We start from the raw sequence: 14,309 nt of genomic DNA, 5'->3' as shown, positions 1-14,309 counted from the left end.
GATGAGGGACCCCCTCAAAGACGCCCCCGTAGAGCAGCTGAGACCCCCCCCCCCAATAATTGATCTCGTATGGACCCCACCACCAGACAATTTTGAGCCCCAGGTTCCTGAGTTTTTGGCCATGCCAGGAATCCAATTTGATTCCACAGGTCTCAGAGAAATTGACTTTTTCAAATTATTTTTCTCTGATGATTTTATAAATTTAATGGTGGACCAAACTAATTTATATGCCCAGCAGTTTATTGCTCAAAACCCCACGTCATCATTTGCTAGGTGGACCCCTGTAGATGCAGTAGAGATGATGACGTTTTGGGGTCTGGTGTTTCATATGGGCATAGTAAAAAAAGCCAGAAATTAGGCAATATTGGAGTACAGATGTTCTGTACAGCACCCCATTTTACCGTATGGCCATGACTCGGGCTCGTTTTGAGATGATCCTTAAATTTTTGCATTACAACGATAATGCACAGTGCCCACCCAGAGATGATCCCACCTTTGACCGGCTATTCAAAGTCAGGCCGGTCATTGATCATTTCAGTGCCAAATTTGCAGAGATGTACATCCCTGAAAAATTTATTTGTATTGACGAGTCCCTTATACATTTTAAAGGAAGGGTTAAATTCCGCCAGTACCTTCCCAGTAAGAGGGCAAGGTATGGCATAAAAATGTATAAGCTGTGTGAAAGCACCTCAGGGTACACCCACATGTTTAGGGTATATGAAGGGAAGGATTCAAGAATTGAACCGCCAGAATGCCCCCCCTCCCTCGTATGTGTTAGTGGAAAAATTGTCTGGGATTTAGTGCACCCCTTCCTGGATAAAGGTTATCACCTCTATGTGGATAACTTTTACACTAGCATCCCCCTGTTTAAGGCCCTTGGTTCAAGAGGTACAGCAGCTTGCGGTACTGTGCGCAAGAACCAAAGAGGCCTCCCAAAAACGCACATTGCCCAAGTAATGAGAAGGGGTGAAAGCAGGGGAATATGCACCGAAAATATGTTGTTGGTCAAATATAAGGACAAGAGGGATGTCCTTATACTGACAACAATTCACGGAGACAGTACCACCTCCGTCCCTGTACGAGGTACCAGTACCCACACCTCAAAACCTAATTGTATCCTGGATTACAATAGGTACATGGGCGGAGTGGATCTTTCAGATCAGGTACTGAAGCCGTACAGTGCCCTGCGGAAAACAAAAATCTGGTACAAGAAGCTGGCCGTGTATATCATCCAGATGGCACTGTATAACGCTTACGTGCTATTCCGTTCTACCGGCCAGAGGGGGACATTTATGCACTTTCAAGAGGAAGTCATAAAGGCAGGGCCGGTGCCACCATTAGGCAGCTCTAGGCATTTGCCTAGGGCGCCGGCACCTGGAGGGCGTCAGTTTGCCCCTCACCCCCAGCATGTGCATATAGCTGGCGGCGTCAGCGTCCCTGCAGTCCGTGCTGCGGGGGTACCTGCGGCGCTGTCACTGTGTTTAAAGCTGCTGCTGGCGGCGGGGTCCCGGGAGCCAATCGGCATATGGCAAGTGTTTTCAAAATCAGAAGCGCTTCCCGCGCCGCCACATAGCGCTAGTTATTCTCTATTCACTGCAGGGACCCCGCCACCGCCGCCGACAGCAGCTTTATACACAGTGACAGCGCCGCAGCTACCCTCACGGCACGGACACCCCTGCCCGCTCCAGCACTTCAGGGACACCGACGCCGCCAGTTTTATAATACAGGTACCACCCCCGGGCACTGGGGCGCCCCCACCCCGACTCGCCTGGGGCGCTCCGGTGCCTTGCACCGGCCCTGCATAAAGGGCCTAATATTTGGGAACCAGCAGGCAGAGGGCCCCAGTACTTCTAGTACTGGCCCCCGTATTGTACCAGGGCAGCATTTTCCTGATGAAATCCCCTCCACTGGAAAAAAGGGCAGGACACAAAAAAGGTGCAAAGTTTGCTATAAAAAGGGAATAAGAAAGCAAACTATTTTCCAGTGTGACACTTGCCCCGACAAAATCGGCCTATGTATAAAGGAGTGTTTTAAAATATACCACACATCTATGGATTATTAGGTTCATAATTTCACCGTGCTTCGGGGGTCTTGCTAATGCCACATAGCACCCACCATTCATTCCACCAGAATCTGAGCCGCAAAATCCAAAAATCACTCCTTCCCTTCTGAGTCCTGCCATGCACCCAACTGGTATTTTTTGGTCACATGTGAGGCATTGCCGTACTCGGGAGAAATTGGGGCACAGATTTTGGGGTGCTTTTTCTCCTTCATACCTTCTGAAAATGAAAAATTTTGAGCCAGAACTGAATTTTTGTGTAAAAAAATGTAATTTTTCATTTTCACTGCCCAGTTGTATCAAAATTGGTGAAACCCCTGGGGGTTTGAAATGTACACTATACCCCTAGATGAATTCCCTGAGGGGTGTAGTTTGCAAAATGGGGTCACTTGTGGGGGGGTTCCACTGTATTGGTGCTTTGGGGGTCTTGCTAATGCGACATAGCACCCACCAACATTCCACCAGAATTTGTGCTGCAAAATCCAAATATCACTCCTTCCCTTCTGAGTCCTGCCACTTTTTGGTCACACATGAGGCATTGCTGTACTCGGGAGAAATTGGGGCACAGATTTTGGGGTGCTTTTTCTCCTTCATACCTTCTGAAAATGAAAAATGTTGAGCCAGAACTGCATTTTTGTGTAAAAAAATGTAATTTTTCATTTTCACTGCCCAGTTGTATCAAAATTGGTGAAACCCCTGGGGGTTTGAAATGTACACTATACCCCTAGATGAATTCCCTGAGGGGTGTAGTTTGCAAAATGGGGTCACTTGTGGGGGGGTTCCACTGTATTGGTGCTTTGGGGGTCTTGCTAATGCGACATAGCACCCACCAACATTCCACCAGAATTTGTGCTGCAAAATCCAAAAATCACTCCTTCCCTTCTGAGTCCTGCCATGCACCCAAATGGTATTTTTTGGTCACATGTGAGGCATTGCCGTACTCGGGAGAAATTGGGGCACAGATTTTGGGGTGCTTTGTCTCCTTCATACCTTCTGAAAATGAAAAATGTTGAGCCAGAACTGCATTTTTGTGTAAAAAAATGTAATTTTTCATTTTCACTGCCCAGTTGTATCAAAATTGGTGAAACCCCTGGGGGTTTGAAATGTACACTATACCCCTAGATGAATTCCCTGAGGGGTGTAGTTTGCAAAATGGGGTCACTTGTGCGGGGGTTCCACTGTATTGGTGCTTTGGGGGTCTTGCTAATGCGACATAGCACCCACCAACATTCCACCAGAATTTGTGCTGCAAAATCCAAAAATCACTCCTTCCCTTCTGAGTCCTGCCATGCACCCAAATGGTATTTTTTGGTCACATGTGAGGCATTGCCGTACTCGGGAGAAATTGGGGCACAGATTTTGGGGTGCTTTGTCTCCTTCATTCCTTGTGAAAATGAAAAATTTTGAGCCAGAACTGCATTTTTGTGTAAAAAATGTAATTTTTCATTTGCACAGCCCAGTTGTATCAAAATTGGTGAAACCCCTGGGGGTATGAAATGTACACTATACCCCTAGATGAATTCCCTGAGGGGTGTAGTTTGCAAAATGGGGTCACTTGTGGGGGGGTTCCACTGTATTGGTGCTTGGGGGGTCTTGCTAATGCGACATAGCACCCACCAACATTCCACCAGAATCTGAGCTGCAAAATCCCAAAATCACTCCTTCCCTTCTGAGTCCTGCCATGCACCCAAATGGTATTTTTTGGTCACATGTGAGGCATTGCCGTACTCGGGAGAAATTGGGGCACAGATTTTGGGGTGCTTTGTCTCCTTCATTCCTTGTGAAAATGAAAAATTTTGAGCCAGAACTGCATTTTTGTGTAAAAAATTTAATTTTTCATTTTCACTGCCCAGTTGTACCACAATTGGTGAAACCCCTGGGGGTTTGAAATGTACACTATACCCCTAGATGAATTCCCTGAGGGGTGTAGTTTGCAAAATGGGGTCACTTGTGGGGGGGTTCCTAAATTTTAGCATCTTATGGTGCCTAGAAACCTACATGGTGCCTAAAAAATAATCTCATAAAAAGGAGGCTCTAAAATCATGTAGGTGCTCCTTCTATTATGAAGCCTGTAGTTTGGTCAACGTGCACACTAGGGCCACATATAGGATATTTATGAAAACAAAAGAATTGGGGGAATCAATTTTTAGTCACATTTCTCTAGTAAAATCTACGGTGTTCCTTAGAAAAATGTATTAAAATTGCAAATCTGCAAAAAAAATGAAATTTTGAAATTTCACCTACACTTTGTTTTAATTCCTGTGAAACACCTAAAGGGTTAACAAACTTCCAAAATGCTGTTTTGAATACTGTGAGGGGTGCAGTTTTTGAAATGGCATCATTTATGGGGGTGTCTCACATACAAGTCCCTCAAAGTCACATCAGAACTGAACTGGTCCCTAAAAAAATCAGTGTTTGAAATTTTCTTGAAAATTTGAGAATTTGCTATTCATATTGTAAGCCTCCTAGTGTCCAAAAAAATTAAAAGGAAGTTGAAATAATGATGGAAACATAAAGTAGACATATGGTCTATGTTAGTTATTAACTATTTTGAGTGGTATGATTATTTGTCTCACAAGCAGAAAATTTAACATTTTGCAAATTGCTAAATTTTCCATTTTTTTACGACATTTTGGTATTTTTCACAAAAAAACACAGACTGTATCGACCCAAATTTACCACTAATTTGAAGTACAATGTGTCACGAGAAAACAATCTCAAAATCACTGGGATAAGTAAAAGCAAAAAAAAGTTATCCCCACTTAAGTGATACATGTCAGATTTGAAAAAAAGGGCTCTGTCAGGAAGGCAAAAACATGCTGTGTCAGGAAGGGGTTAAAAAGCAGAGTCCTACACGTTTCAGAGCCGTTTTTTATGCCGCGAGAATGGCTCTGAAACGGTATTTAGTAAAAACAACAGATTACAGACCTGTGATAGGTTTTCAGGGGATAAAAACGGATTGACTGATGTGAATGGTATTTAAATGTTTTTTTTTTTAAACGGTAATCTACTGCAATGTTAAAGCTCAGACCGGTTTTAAATACCATTTTAAAATACAGAGGCAGATGTATTAAGCTTTAACAAGAGATAAATCCAAGGGTGATAAGGAGAGATAAACGTCCAGCCAATCACCTAATAACTGACATGTTACAGCCTGTGTTTGAAAAAAGTCAGTAAGTAGCTGATTGGCTGGACGTTTATCTCTCCTTATCACACTTGCATTTATCTCTTGTTAAGGCTTAATACATCTGCCCCATTGTTTTTTAAAACGTTTATGCAGTGTAAAAGTGGTATAAATAATCATTTATCTGAGGCATTATTAGCTCAGAGGATAGAATTACAAACAAGCATAAGACGCCATTGTTATGGCCCCCACACACAGCACAATTTTCAGGCACTTTCTGAGCGATTTTACTAAATCGCTCAGAAAATGCCTGAAAATGCATGTAAATCGCTGTGTATATAGCCCACACAGCGATTTACATGCGCGCCCCCGCCGTTCTGAATCTGCACAAGATTCAGAATGGCCCGGTCAGTCAATTCATAACAGTCGCTCAGAAGCTCCTGCTCATCTCCCGCATGTGTGGCGCGGGGATGAGCAGGGCCATCTGAGCGACTGTCATGCCGGTGACTGTGACTGTCAAGCCCCGCTGCCACCGACCTGGAAGCCCCGCCGCCGCCGCCTGGAAGCCCCGCCGCCGCCGCCTGGAAGCCCCGCTGCCGCCGCCTGGAAGCCCCGCCGCCTGGAAGCCTCGCCGCCGGAGCCCAGCAGAGACGCTTCCTGGACCTGCCGGGTGCCGCGCCCGCCCTCTGCAGTCAGATGGAAGCTGCAGTGAGAGGACGCGACGCTGGAAGACAACGGAGTTGGTAAGTATATTCTTTTTTTTTTTTTTTACACTGTGCCACCAACGGTTGAGGGGAGAGGGGGATGCCACACTATACCACCAACGATTAAACTTTTTATATGGGGGACTAAAACTATTAAACTGTGTATGCATATATATATATATACTGTGTGTGTATATATATATATATATATATATATATGTATATGTATATATATGTATATATATATATATATGTATATATATGTATATATATATATATATGTATATATATATATATATATATATATGTATATATATGTGTATATATATATATATATATATATATATACACTATGTATGTGTATGTATATATATATATACTGTGTGTATGTATATATATATATATATATATATATATATATATATATATATATATATATATATATATATATATATATAGCGCAGTCTGGGCAGGCACATCCAGAGTAGCCAGCTGCACAATGTGCAGTCGTGACAGATTTGAGATCTCCCGTGCTGAATCTCCCAATTTGAATCTCTGACACAAATCTCTCTGTATGTGGCTCATTGTCTGAAATGAGCCAATTAGTGAAATCTCTTGTGCTGAATCTCCCGTTATGTATCTCTGGCACACATCTCTGCGTATGTAGGGCCCTTTATACCATATAAACTGTTTTTTTTTTTTTTTTTATCACTGCCTTTCAACACTTCTTGCACATCTTTTTTTTTAACTATATATATTTTTAGTCATTATTAGTAATGAATTAAGGATCTTACCCTGCTTAATGTGAATTTTATGGGAATTATAATAAAAGTACATTTTTAATTCATTTTTCATTGGAGCCGAAAAACATAATCCCAAGTGCACCAAGTCTCTTTCCTTTTTTTTTCTGAATGACTAAGCAGCACCTTGGGCTAAAGGGAAGACGCGGTTTAGCGGTGGCGATGCCAGGCACCTGGCATAGTAACGCTGCTGGTGGGAGGAGTCTCTGCCATATTACTGCACTGTGTCTGTGCGTAGAAGAATCATTGCGCTTACTTCAGTCTGTCAGATGGGATGCAGTTGATTTCCCGGCGGTCGGGATCCCGGCGGTCGGAATCCCGACACTGGAATCCCGACCGCCGAAATCCCGAAACTTTCTCCCTCCGTGGGTGTCCACGACACCCATAGAGGGAGAATAAAATAGCGTGCCGAGCGTAGCGAGGCACCGGGCCCACTGCGTGGCGAGCGCAGCGAGCCCGCAAGGGGGGGCGATCCATGTCCCCCCCTTGTCGGGATTTCGGCGGTCGGGATTCCAGTGTCGGGATTCCGACCGCCGGGATCCCGACCGCCGGGAAATCGTATCGGATCCTGTCAGATATTGATATAATGAGAAAACTGCTCTTACTTGGCAGTCAGGCTAATGGGTCTATGTACTAAGCTATAGAGAGAGATACAATATCAACCAATCAGCTCCCAACTGTCATTTTTCATACAATCTCTAACACGACAGGAATTTGTTGGCTGCTACTTTATCCCTCCCCATGGCGTATTACATAGACCCCTCCCCCCCAGTTGTGTGGTGTTGGGGCACAGTTGCACTTTTATTTGGCCTGTTCCATGAAGCAGGAAAGAATGTGTGTGGGGTGGGGGGGGGGGGTAAAAGACCTAAATTAACAGTCATTTATAGTTCACCATTCACATCAGTTTCTGCCCCAGTGGAGCTTGGGTTGGGATCAATTGGTCTACAGCATGATGGTCGACAGTCATTAGGTCGACATAAGAAAAGGTCAACATGGGTCTAGGTCGACATGGGAAAACATGGTTGTAGGTCAAAAGGTCATTAGTTCGACAGGTCGTTAGTTCAACAGGTCATTAGTTCGACAATGTCTAGGTCGATCGTCAAAAGGTCGACATGGGGTTTTTCACAGTTTTTTTACCTGAATGTCAACACAGTTGACATGGACACAGTTCCCAGCAAAAAAGAATGTCACTGATAAAGCGTTGCCAAATTGCATTGTTCTCCCAGTGGGCCATGAACAAACTGGCATAGCTTGGGGCAAACTTAGTGCCCATTACAGTCCCCATAGTCTGGATATAATAGTTACCATTGAAGTATGTCTTTCTTGTTGTTAATCTGAGTCAGAAGCCGGTTGACTGCTGTTAATGTATTCCTCATGTGGATTGTTTGAGTATAGTGATGCGACATCTGCCCTGGCTAATGTCTAACACAGACTGGCTTGTATATTAGCATTGTGATATAAACCGGAATGTGCCACAGCAGACAGCTCCACCCCAGGGAGGAAGGAGGAACTGCAAGGACTTTACAAGGTGCAGGGTGTGAGAATAAACACAACACTATTGTAAATGTTAGTGACCTAGAAAGATACTGAGGTATGTATGATCTTGATGAGACATCGGGGAGAGGAACAATAAAGGAAAAAACATACACTTGTTATGCAGAGTTCCTTTATCAGATGACTTAAACCACTGTGTTTATGGAGACGTTGCCCATGTAACAGACCCAGAGAACACTTATTCGCACAAGCAATTATAGCCACAGATAATGAGCAAGTTATGTTACATGTGTACTGTGTGATGTTTCATGCAATTATTATATTTACTCCTAGACAAAGAAAAGGGGAGGAAACAGGATTTAACAAATATCACGTGAGGATGAGACGCATCACTGATTCCCCGAGGATGGACAAGGTCCAGAGTCACATGACTGAGAGGATCCTAAGTCTTACCCTGGAGATCATCTACCTGCTGACTGGGGAGGTGAGGGGATCTGGGAGTGTCACTGTGACATCACATATATCTATAGTAATAATACCGGGACGTGACTGGGGAGGGGAGGGGATCTGGGAGTGTCACTGTGACATCACTTATATCTATAGTAATAATACAGGGACATGACTGGGGAGGTGAGGGGATCTGGGAGTGTCACTGTAACATCACTTATATCTATAGTAATAATACAGGGACGTGACTGGGGAGGTGAGGGGATCTGGGAGTGTCACTGTGACATCACTTATATCTATAGTAATAATACAGGGACATGACTGGGGAGGGGAGGGGATCTGGGAGTGTCACTGTGACATCACTTATATCTATAGTAATAATACAGGGACGTGACTGGGGAGGTGAGGGGATCTGGGAGCGTCACTGTAACATCACTTATATCTATAGTAATAATACAGGGACGTGACTGGGGAGGTGAGGAGATCTGGGAGTGTCACTGTGACATCACATATCTATAGTAATAATACAGGGACTTGACTGGGGAGGTGAGGGGATCTGGGAGTGTCACTGTGACATCACATATATCTATAGTAATAATACCGGGACATGACTGGGGAGGGGAGGGGATCTGGGAGCGTCACTGTGACGTCACTTATATCTATAGTAATAATACAGGGATGTGGCTGCGGAGGTGAGGGGACCCGGGAGCGTCACCGTGACGTCACTTATATCTATAGTAATAATACAGGGATGTGGCTGCGGAGGTGAGGGGATCTGGGAGTGTCACTGTGGCATCACCTATATGTATAGTAATAATACAGGGAGGTGACTGGGGAGGTGAGGGGATCTGGGAGTGTCACAGTGATATCACTTATATCTATAGTATTAATACAGGGACGTGACTGGGGAGGTGAGGGGATCTGGGAGCGTCACTGTGACATCACTTATATCTATAGTAATAATACAGGGACATGACTGGGGAGGTGAGGGGATCTGGGAGTGTGACCGTGACATCACTTATATCTATAGTAATAATACAGGGACATGACTGGGGAGGTGAGGGGATCTGGTAGAGTCACTGTGACATCACTTATATCTATAGTAATAATACAGGGACATGACTGGGGAGGTGAGGGGATCTGGGAGTGTGACCGTGACATCACTTATATCTATAGTAATAATACAGGGACGTGGCTGGGGAGGTGAGGGGATCTGGGAGCGTCACTGTGATATCACTTATATCTATAGTAATAATACAGGGACGTGACTGGGGAGGTGAGGGGATCTGGGAGTGTCACTGTGACATCACCTGTATCTATAGTAATAATACAGGGACGTGACTGGAGAGGTGAGGGGATCTGGGAGTGTCTCTGTGACATCACTTATATCTATAGTAATAATACAGGGACATGACTGGGGAGGTGAGGGGATCTCTGGGAGCGTCACTGTGACATCACTTATATCTATAGTAATAATACAGGGATGTGACTGGGGAGGTGAGGGGATCTGGGAGTGTCACAGTGATATCACTTATATCTATAGTAATAATACAGGGACATGACTGGGGAGGTGAGGGGATCTGGGAGTGTGACCGTGACATCACTTATATCTATAGTAATAATACAGGGACGTGGCTGGGGAGGTGAGGGGATCTGGGAGTGTCAAAGTGACATCACATATATCTATAGTAATAATACAGGGATGTGGCTGCGGAGGTGAGGGGATCTGGGAGTGTCACTGTGGCATCACCTATATGTATAGTAATAATACAGGGAGGTGACTGGGGAGGTGAGGGGATCTGGGAGTGTCACTGTGACATCACTTATATCTATAGTAATAATACAGGGACGTGACTGGGGAGGTGAGGGGATCTGGGAGTGTGACCGTGACATCACTTATATCTATAGTAATAATACAGGGACATGACTGGGGAGGTGAGGGGATCTGGTAGAGTCACTGTGACATCACTTATATCTATAGTAATAATACAGGGACATGACTGGGGAGGTGAGGGGATCTGGGAGTGTGACCGTGACATCACTTATATCTATAGTAATAATACAGGGACGTGGCTGGGGAGGTGAGGGGATCTGGGAGCGTCACTGTGATATCACTTATATCTATAGTAATAATACAGGGACGTGGCTGGGGAGGTGAGGGGATCTGGGAGCGTCACTGTGATATCACTTATATCTATAGTAATAATACAGGGACGTGACTGGGGAGGTGAGGGGATCTGGGAGTGTCACTGTGACATCACCTGTATCTATAGTAATAATACAGGGACGTGACTGGAGAGGTGAGGGGATCTGGGAGTGTCTCTGTGACATCACTTATATCTATAGTAATAATACAGGGACATGACTGGGGAGGTGAGGGGATCTCTGGGAGCGTCACTGTGACATCACTTATATCTATAGTAATAATACAGGGATGTGACTGGGGAGGTGAGGGGATCTGGGAGTGTCACAGTGATTTCACTTATATCTATAGTAATAATACAGGGACGTGACTGGGGAGGTGAGGGGATCTGGGAGTGTCTCTGTGACATCACTTATATCTATAGTAATAATACAGGGACGTGACTGGGGAGGTGAGGGGATCTGGGCGCGTCACTGTGACATCACTTATATCTATAGTAATAATACAGGGATGTGACTGGGGAGGTGAGGGGATCTGGGAGTGTCACAGTGATATCACTTATATCTATAGTAATAATACAGGGACGTGACTGGGGAGGTGAGGGGATCTGGGAGTGTGACCGTGACATCACTTATATCTATAGTAATAATACAGGGACGTGACTGGGGAGGTGAGGGGATCTGGGAGTGTGACCGTGACATCACTTATATCTATAGTAATAATACAGGGACGTGACTGGGGAGGTGAGGGGATCTGGGAGTGTCACTGTGACATCACTTATATCTATAGTAATAATACAGGGACGTGACTGAGGAGGTGATGGGATCTGGAAGCGTCACTGTGACATCACTTATATCTATAGTAATAATACAGGGACGTGACTGGGGAGGTGAGGGGATCTGGGATTGTCACTGTGACATCACTTATATCTATAGTAATAATACAGGGACATGACTGGGGAGGTGAGGGGATCTGGGAGCGTCACTGTGACATCACTTATATCTATAGTAATAATACAGGGTCGTGACTGGGGAGCTGAGGGGATCTGGGAGTGTGACCGTGACATCACTTATATCTATAGTAATAATACAGGGACGTGACTGGGGAGGTGAGGGGATCTGGGAGCGTCACTGTGGCATCACTTATATCTATAGTAATAATACAGGGACGTGACTGGGGAGGTGAGGGGATCTGGGAGTCACTGTGACATCACTTGTATCTATAGTAATAATACAGGGACGTGGCTGGGGAGGTGAGGGGATCTGGGAGTGTCACTGTGACATCACTTATATCTATAGTAATAATACAGGGACATTACTGGGGAGGTGAGGGGATCTGGGAGCGTCACTGTGACATCACTTATATCTATACTAATAATACAGGGACGTGACTGGGGAGGTGAGGAGATCTGGGAGCGTCACTGTGACATCACTTGTATCTATAGTAATAATACAGGGACGTGGCTGGGGAGGTGAGGGGATCTGGGAGCGTCACTGTGACATCACTTGTATCTATAGTAATAATACAGGGACGTGGCTGGGGAGGTGAGGGGATCTGGGAGTGTCAGTGATAACACTGATAGATATATATATATATATATATATATATATACTGCAGTGACCTGACTGGTGGATCTTGAGAGTGTCCCAGTGACCTCACTTATAGTAATAATAGAGGGTCATAACTAGGAGTGTATGCAGTGATAGTATATTTATTCTTCGGGACACATCAGGGGACACCGGCTTAGCGCTGGGTAGTGGAGTGGGAATGAGAGACCACCAGCACCCAAGAGGTTAAACTTCCTCTGCCAGCCAGGCACCTCCCCTCCCCTACCCCGCCTCCAGGCCAGGCAGCTCAGGCTTTTTGGTGCAATAAGCAGCCTGACTTCTTCATTTTTCATTTTTTTATCTTATTTTTACACTAACTGTGGTCAGTGACAGAGCAGCGGAGCAGCGGGTCCATTAGACACCAGCGCTGCTGCTCCATCACCCGGGCCCAGTGGCTGCATAGCCACACATCAGTGAGTGACCGTCACCATCCCTGGGCACTCGGGAGACCACAGCCGCAGCTGGGCCCTGGGACAACATGATACAGGTAACGTTCCCCCCGCTAGGAACACGCTCATGTGAGGAGCTATAGCGGCTGCAGCCTGGCGTTGGGGACCACTTTGCTGTGCTAACACGGGGGGCGGCTGGTGCCACCCACTCCTGCTGGACCGACAGGGGAAAAGTGTGTGGGCAGCAGCGCGGTAGCAGGGCCACCTGATGCGCACCAGATTCCCACCATTTTACCGGCGTTGCGTGAAACACTTCCCTGGGGGCCATTTGTTAGCAGGGGGGTGGGCTCTCCTCACACAGCCACTCCCCCGGGGACAGTAGGCGGCATAACCCACAGCACTTTTTGCCACTGATCCTTTTCCCACCCTCAGTTCATACAGTCAGGGACACGGAGAGACTCCTCAGCCACCCGGAGATCCACTCCTTCACTGCCAGAGAGAGGACGGCTTATGTAGAAGCTGCTAAGATGCGCAGGCGCCGCCCGCAACTTCAGCCTCCTTTCAGGAGCCTGCTTGGGCCACATCACTTACTCAGGTGATGGCGCAGGTAGTAGAAAGGCTCTCATCTGCACTGCCCCAGCAGCCTGTAAGGCCATCCTCATCCCTGGCTGGATTCCCTATCAGCCACTGACAGTGATGAGGAGGACGCCCCATCACATGTCGATGTGGCAGCTTCAGTCTCAGCAGTAAAAGAGGTCCTCAATTTAGAGGACCCTGCTGAACCGCCTAAATCCTCTGGCCCTAATTTCATACATCCTAAATGGACTGTAGCTGTTAGAGGACTTGGAAAAAAATCCTCGAGGAGGCCTGGGAGGTGCCTATACGTTTTGCCTCCCTTTACCCCCTCTCTCAGACATCTGGCTGGAAACCACAACAGACGCATGTGTTCGCAATGTGATTTGCCGGGGCTACTCCTGAACCTTCCGGCGTCCTTGTTCTTTTCCACAAGTTCTCCAAAGGACTTGAAAAAGTTCAGGGCTCTGGAGCAATTCATCCAGAAGCTCCTTCAATCCGGAGTCATAGCACCGGTCCCTTCATCTAAACAGGGCTCGGGATTCTTCGCCAGCCTCTTTCTAGTCCAGAAACCCAATGGGTCATATTGTCCCTTTCTCAACTGAAAAGGACTCAACAAGTTTGTTCGAGCCCAGAAGTTCCAAATGGAGACATTGCAGTCCATGGGCTTGGCTTTACAACCAGGAGACTACATGGCATCCCTGGACATTCAGGATGCGTATCTGCTCATCCCCATCAGGTCGGAAAATCAGCGGAGGACCATTACTTTTAGTTTCAGGCTCTGCCTTTCTGATTGTCTACCGCCCCCGGGTGTCATGGCAGCGATGGGCAGCACACTTCGCAACCAGGGAGTCTGGATACTTCTGTATCTAGACAACCTGTTGATTCTGGCACAATCTGCAGAAATTCTCAAGGACCATCTGACCATAGTGGTGGTGGTCCTAGAATGCCACGACTGGATCATCAATT

General features: G+C 46.0%; 2 protein-coding genes across 5 annotated transcripts in view; one reads left to right on the top strand and one right to left on the bottom strand.

Annotated features, from left to right (window-relative positions):
- LOC146009552 (uncharacterized) overlaps window positions 1–14,309 on the bottom strand; it is a 485,071-nt gene that overhangs the window by 189,763 nt on the left and 280,999 nt on the right. The gene's annotated exons all lie outside the window — the stretch shown is intronic.
- LOC146010134 (uncharacterized) overlaps window positions 1–14,309 on the top strand; it is a 53,645-nt gene that overhangs the window by 23,485 nt on the left and 15,851 nt on the right. For 2 of the 4 annotated variants that reach the window (XM_083151073.1, XM_083151071.1), the window contains exon 2: window positions 8,515–8,665. The exons of the other annotated variants lie outside the window; for them this stretch is intronic. In XM_083151073.1, the coding sequence (XP_083007199.1) occupies window positions 8,561–8,665 (105 nt within the window). In that variant the 5' untranslated portion in view covers window positions 8,515–8,560. The remainder of the gene's footprint in view (window positions 1–8,514; window positions 8,666–14,309) is intronic. 4 annotated transcript variants of the gene reach the window in all.

This window comes from Crinia signifera, chromosome 6 (genome assembly GCF_055691185.1).
Source record: "Crinia signifera chromosome 6, ASM5569118v1, whole genome shotgun sequence".
NCBI lineage: Eukaryota > Metazoa > Chordata > Amphibia > Anura > Myobatrachidae > Crinia > Crinia signifera.
This window is presented reverse-complemented; position numbering and strand designations above follow the sequence as displayed.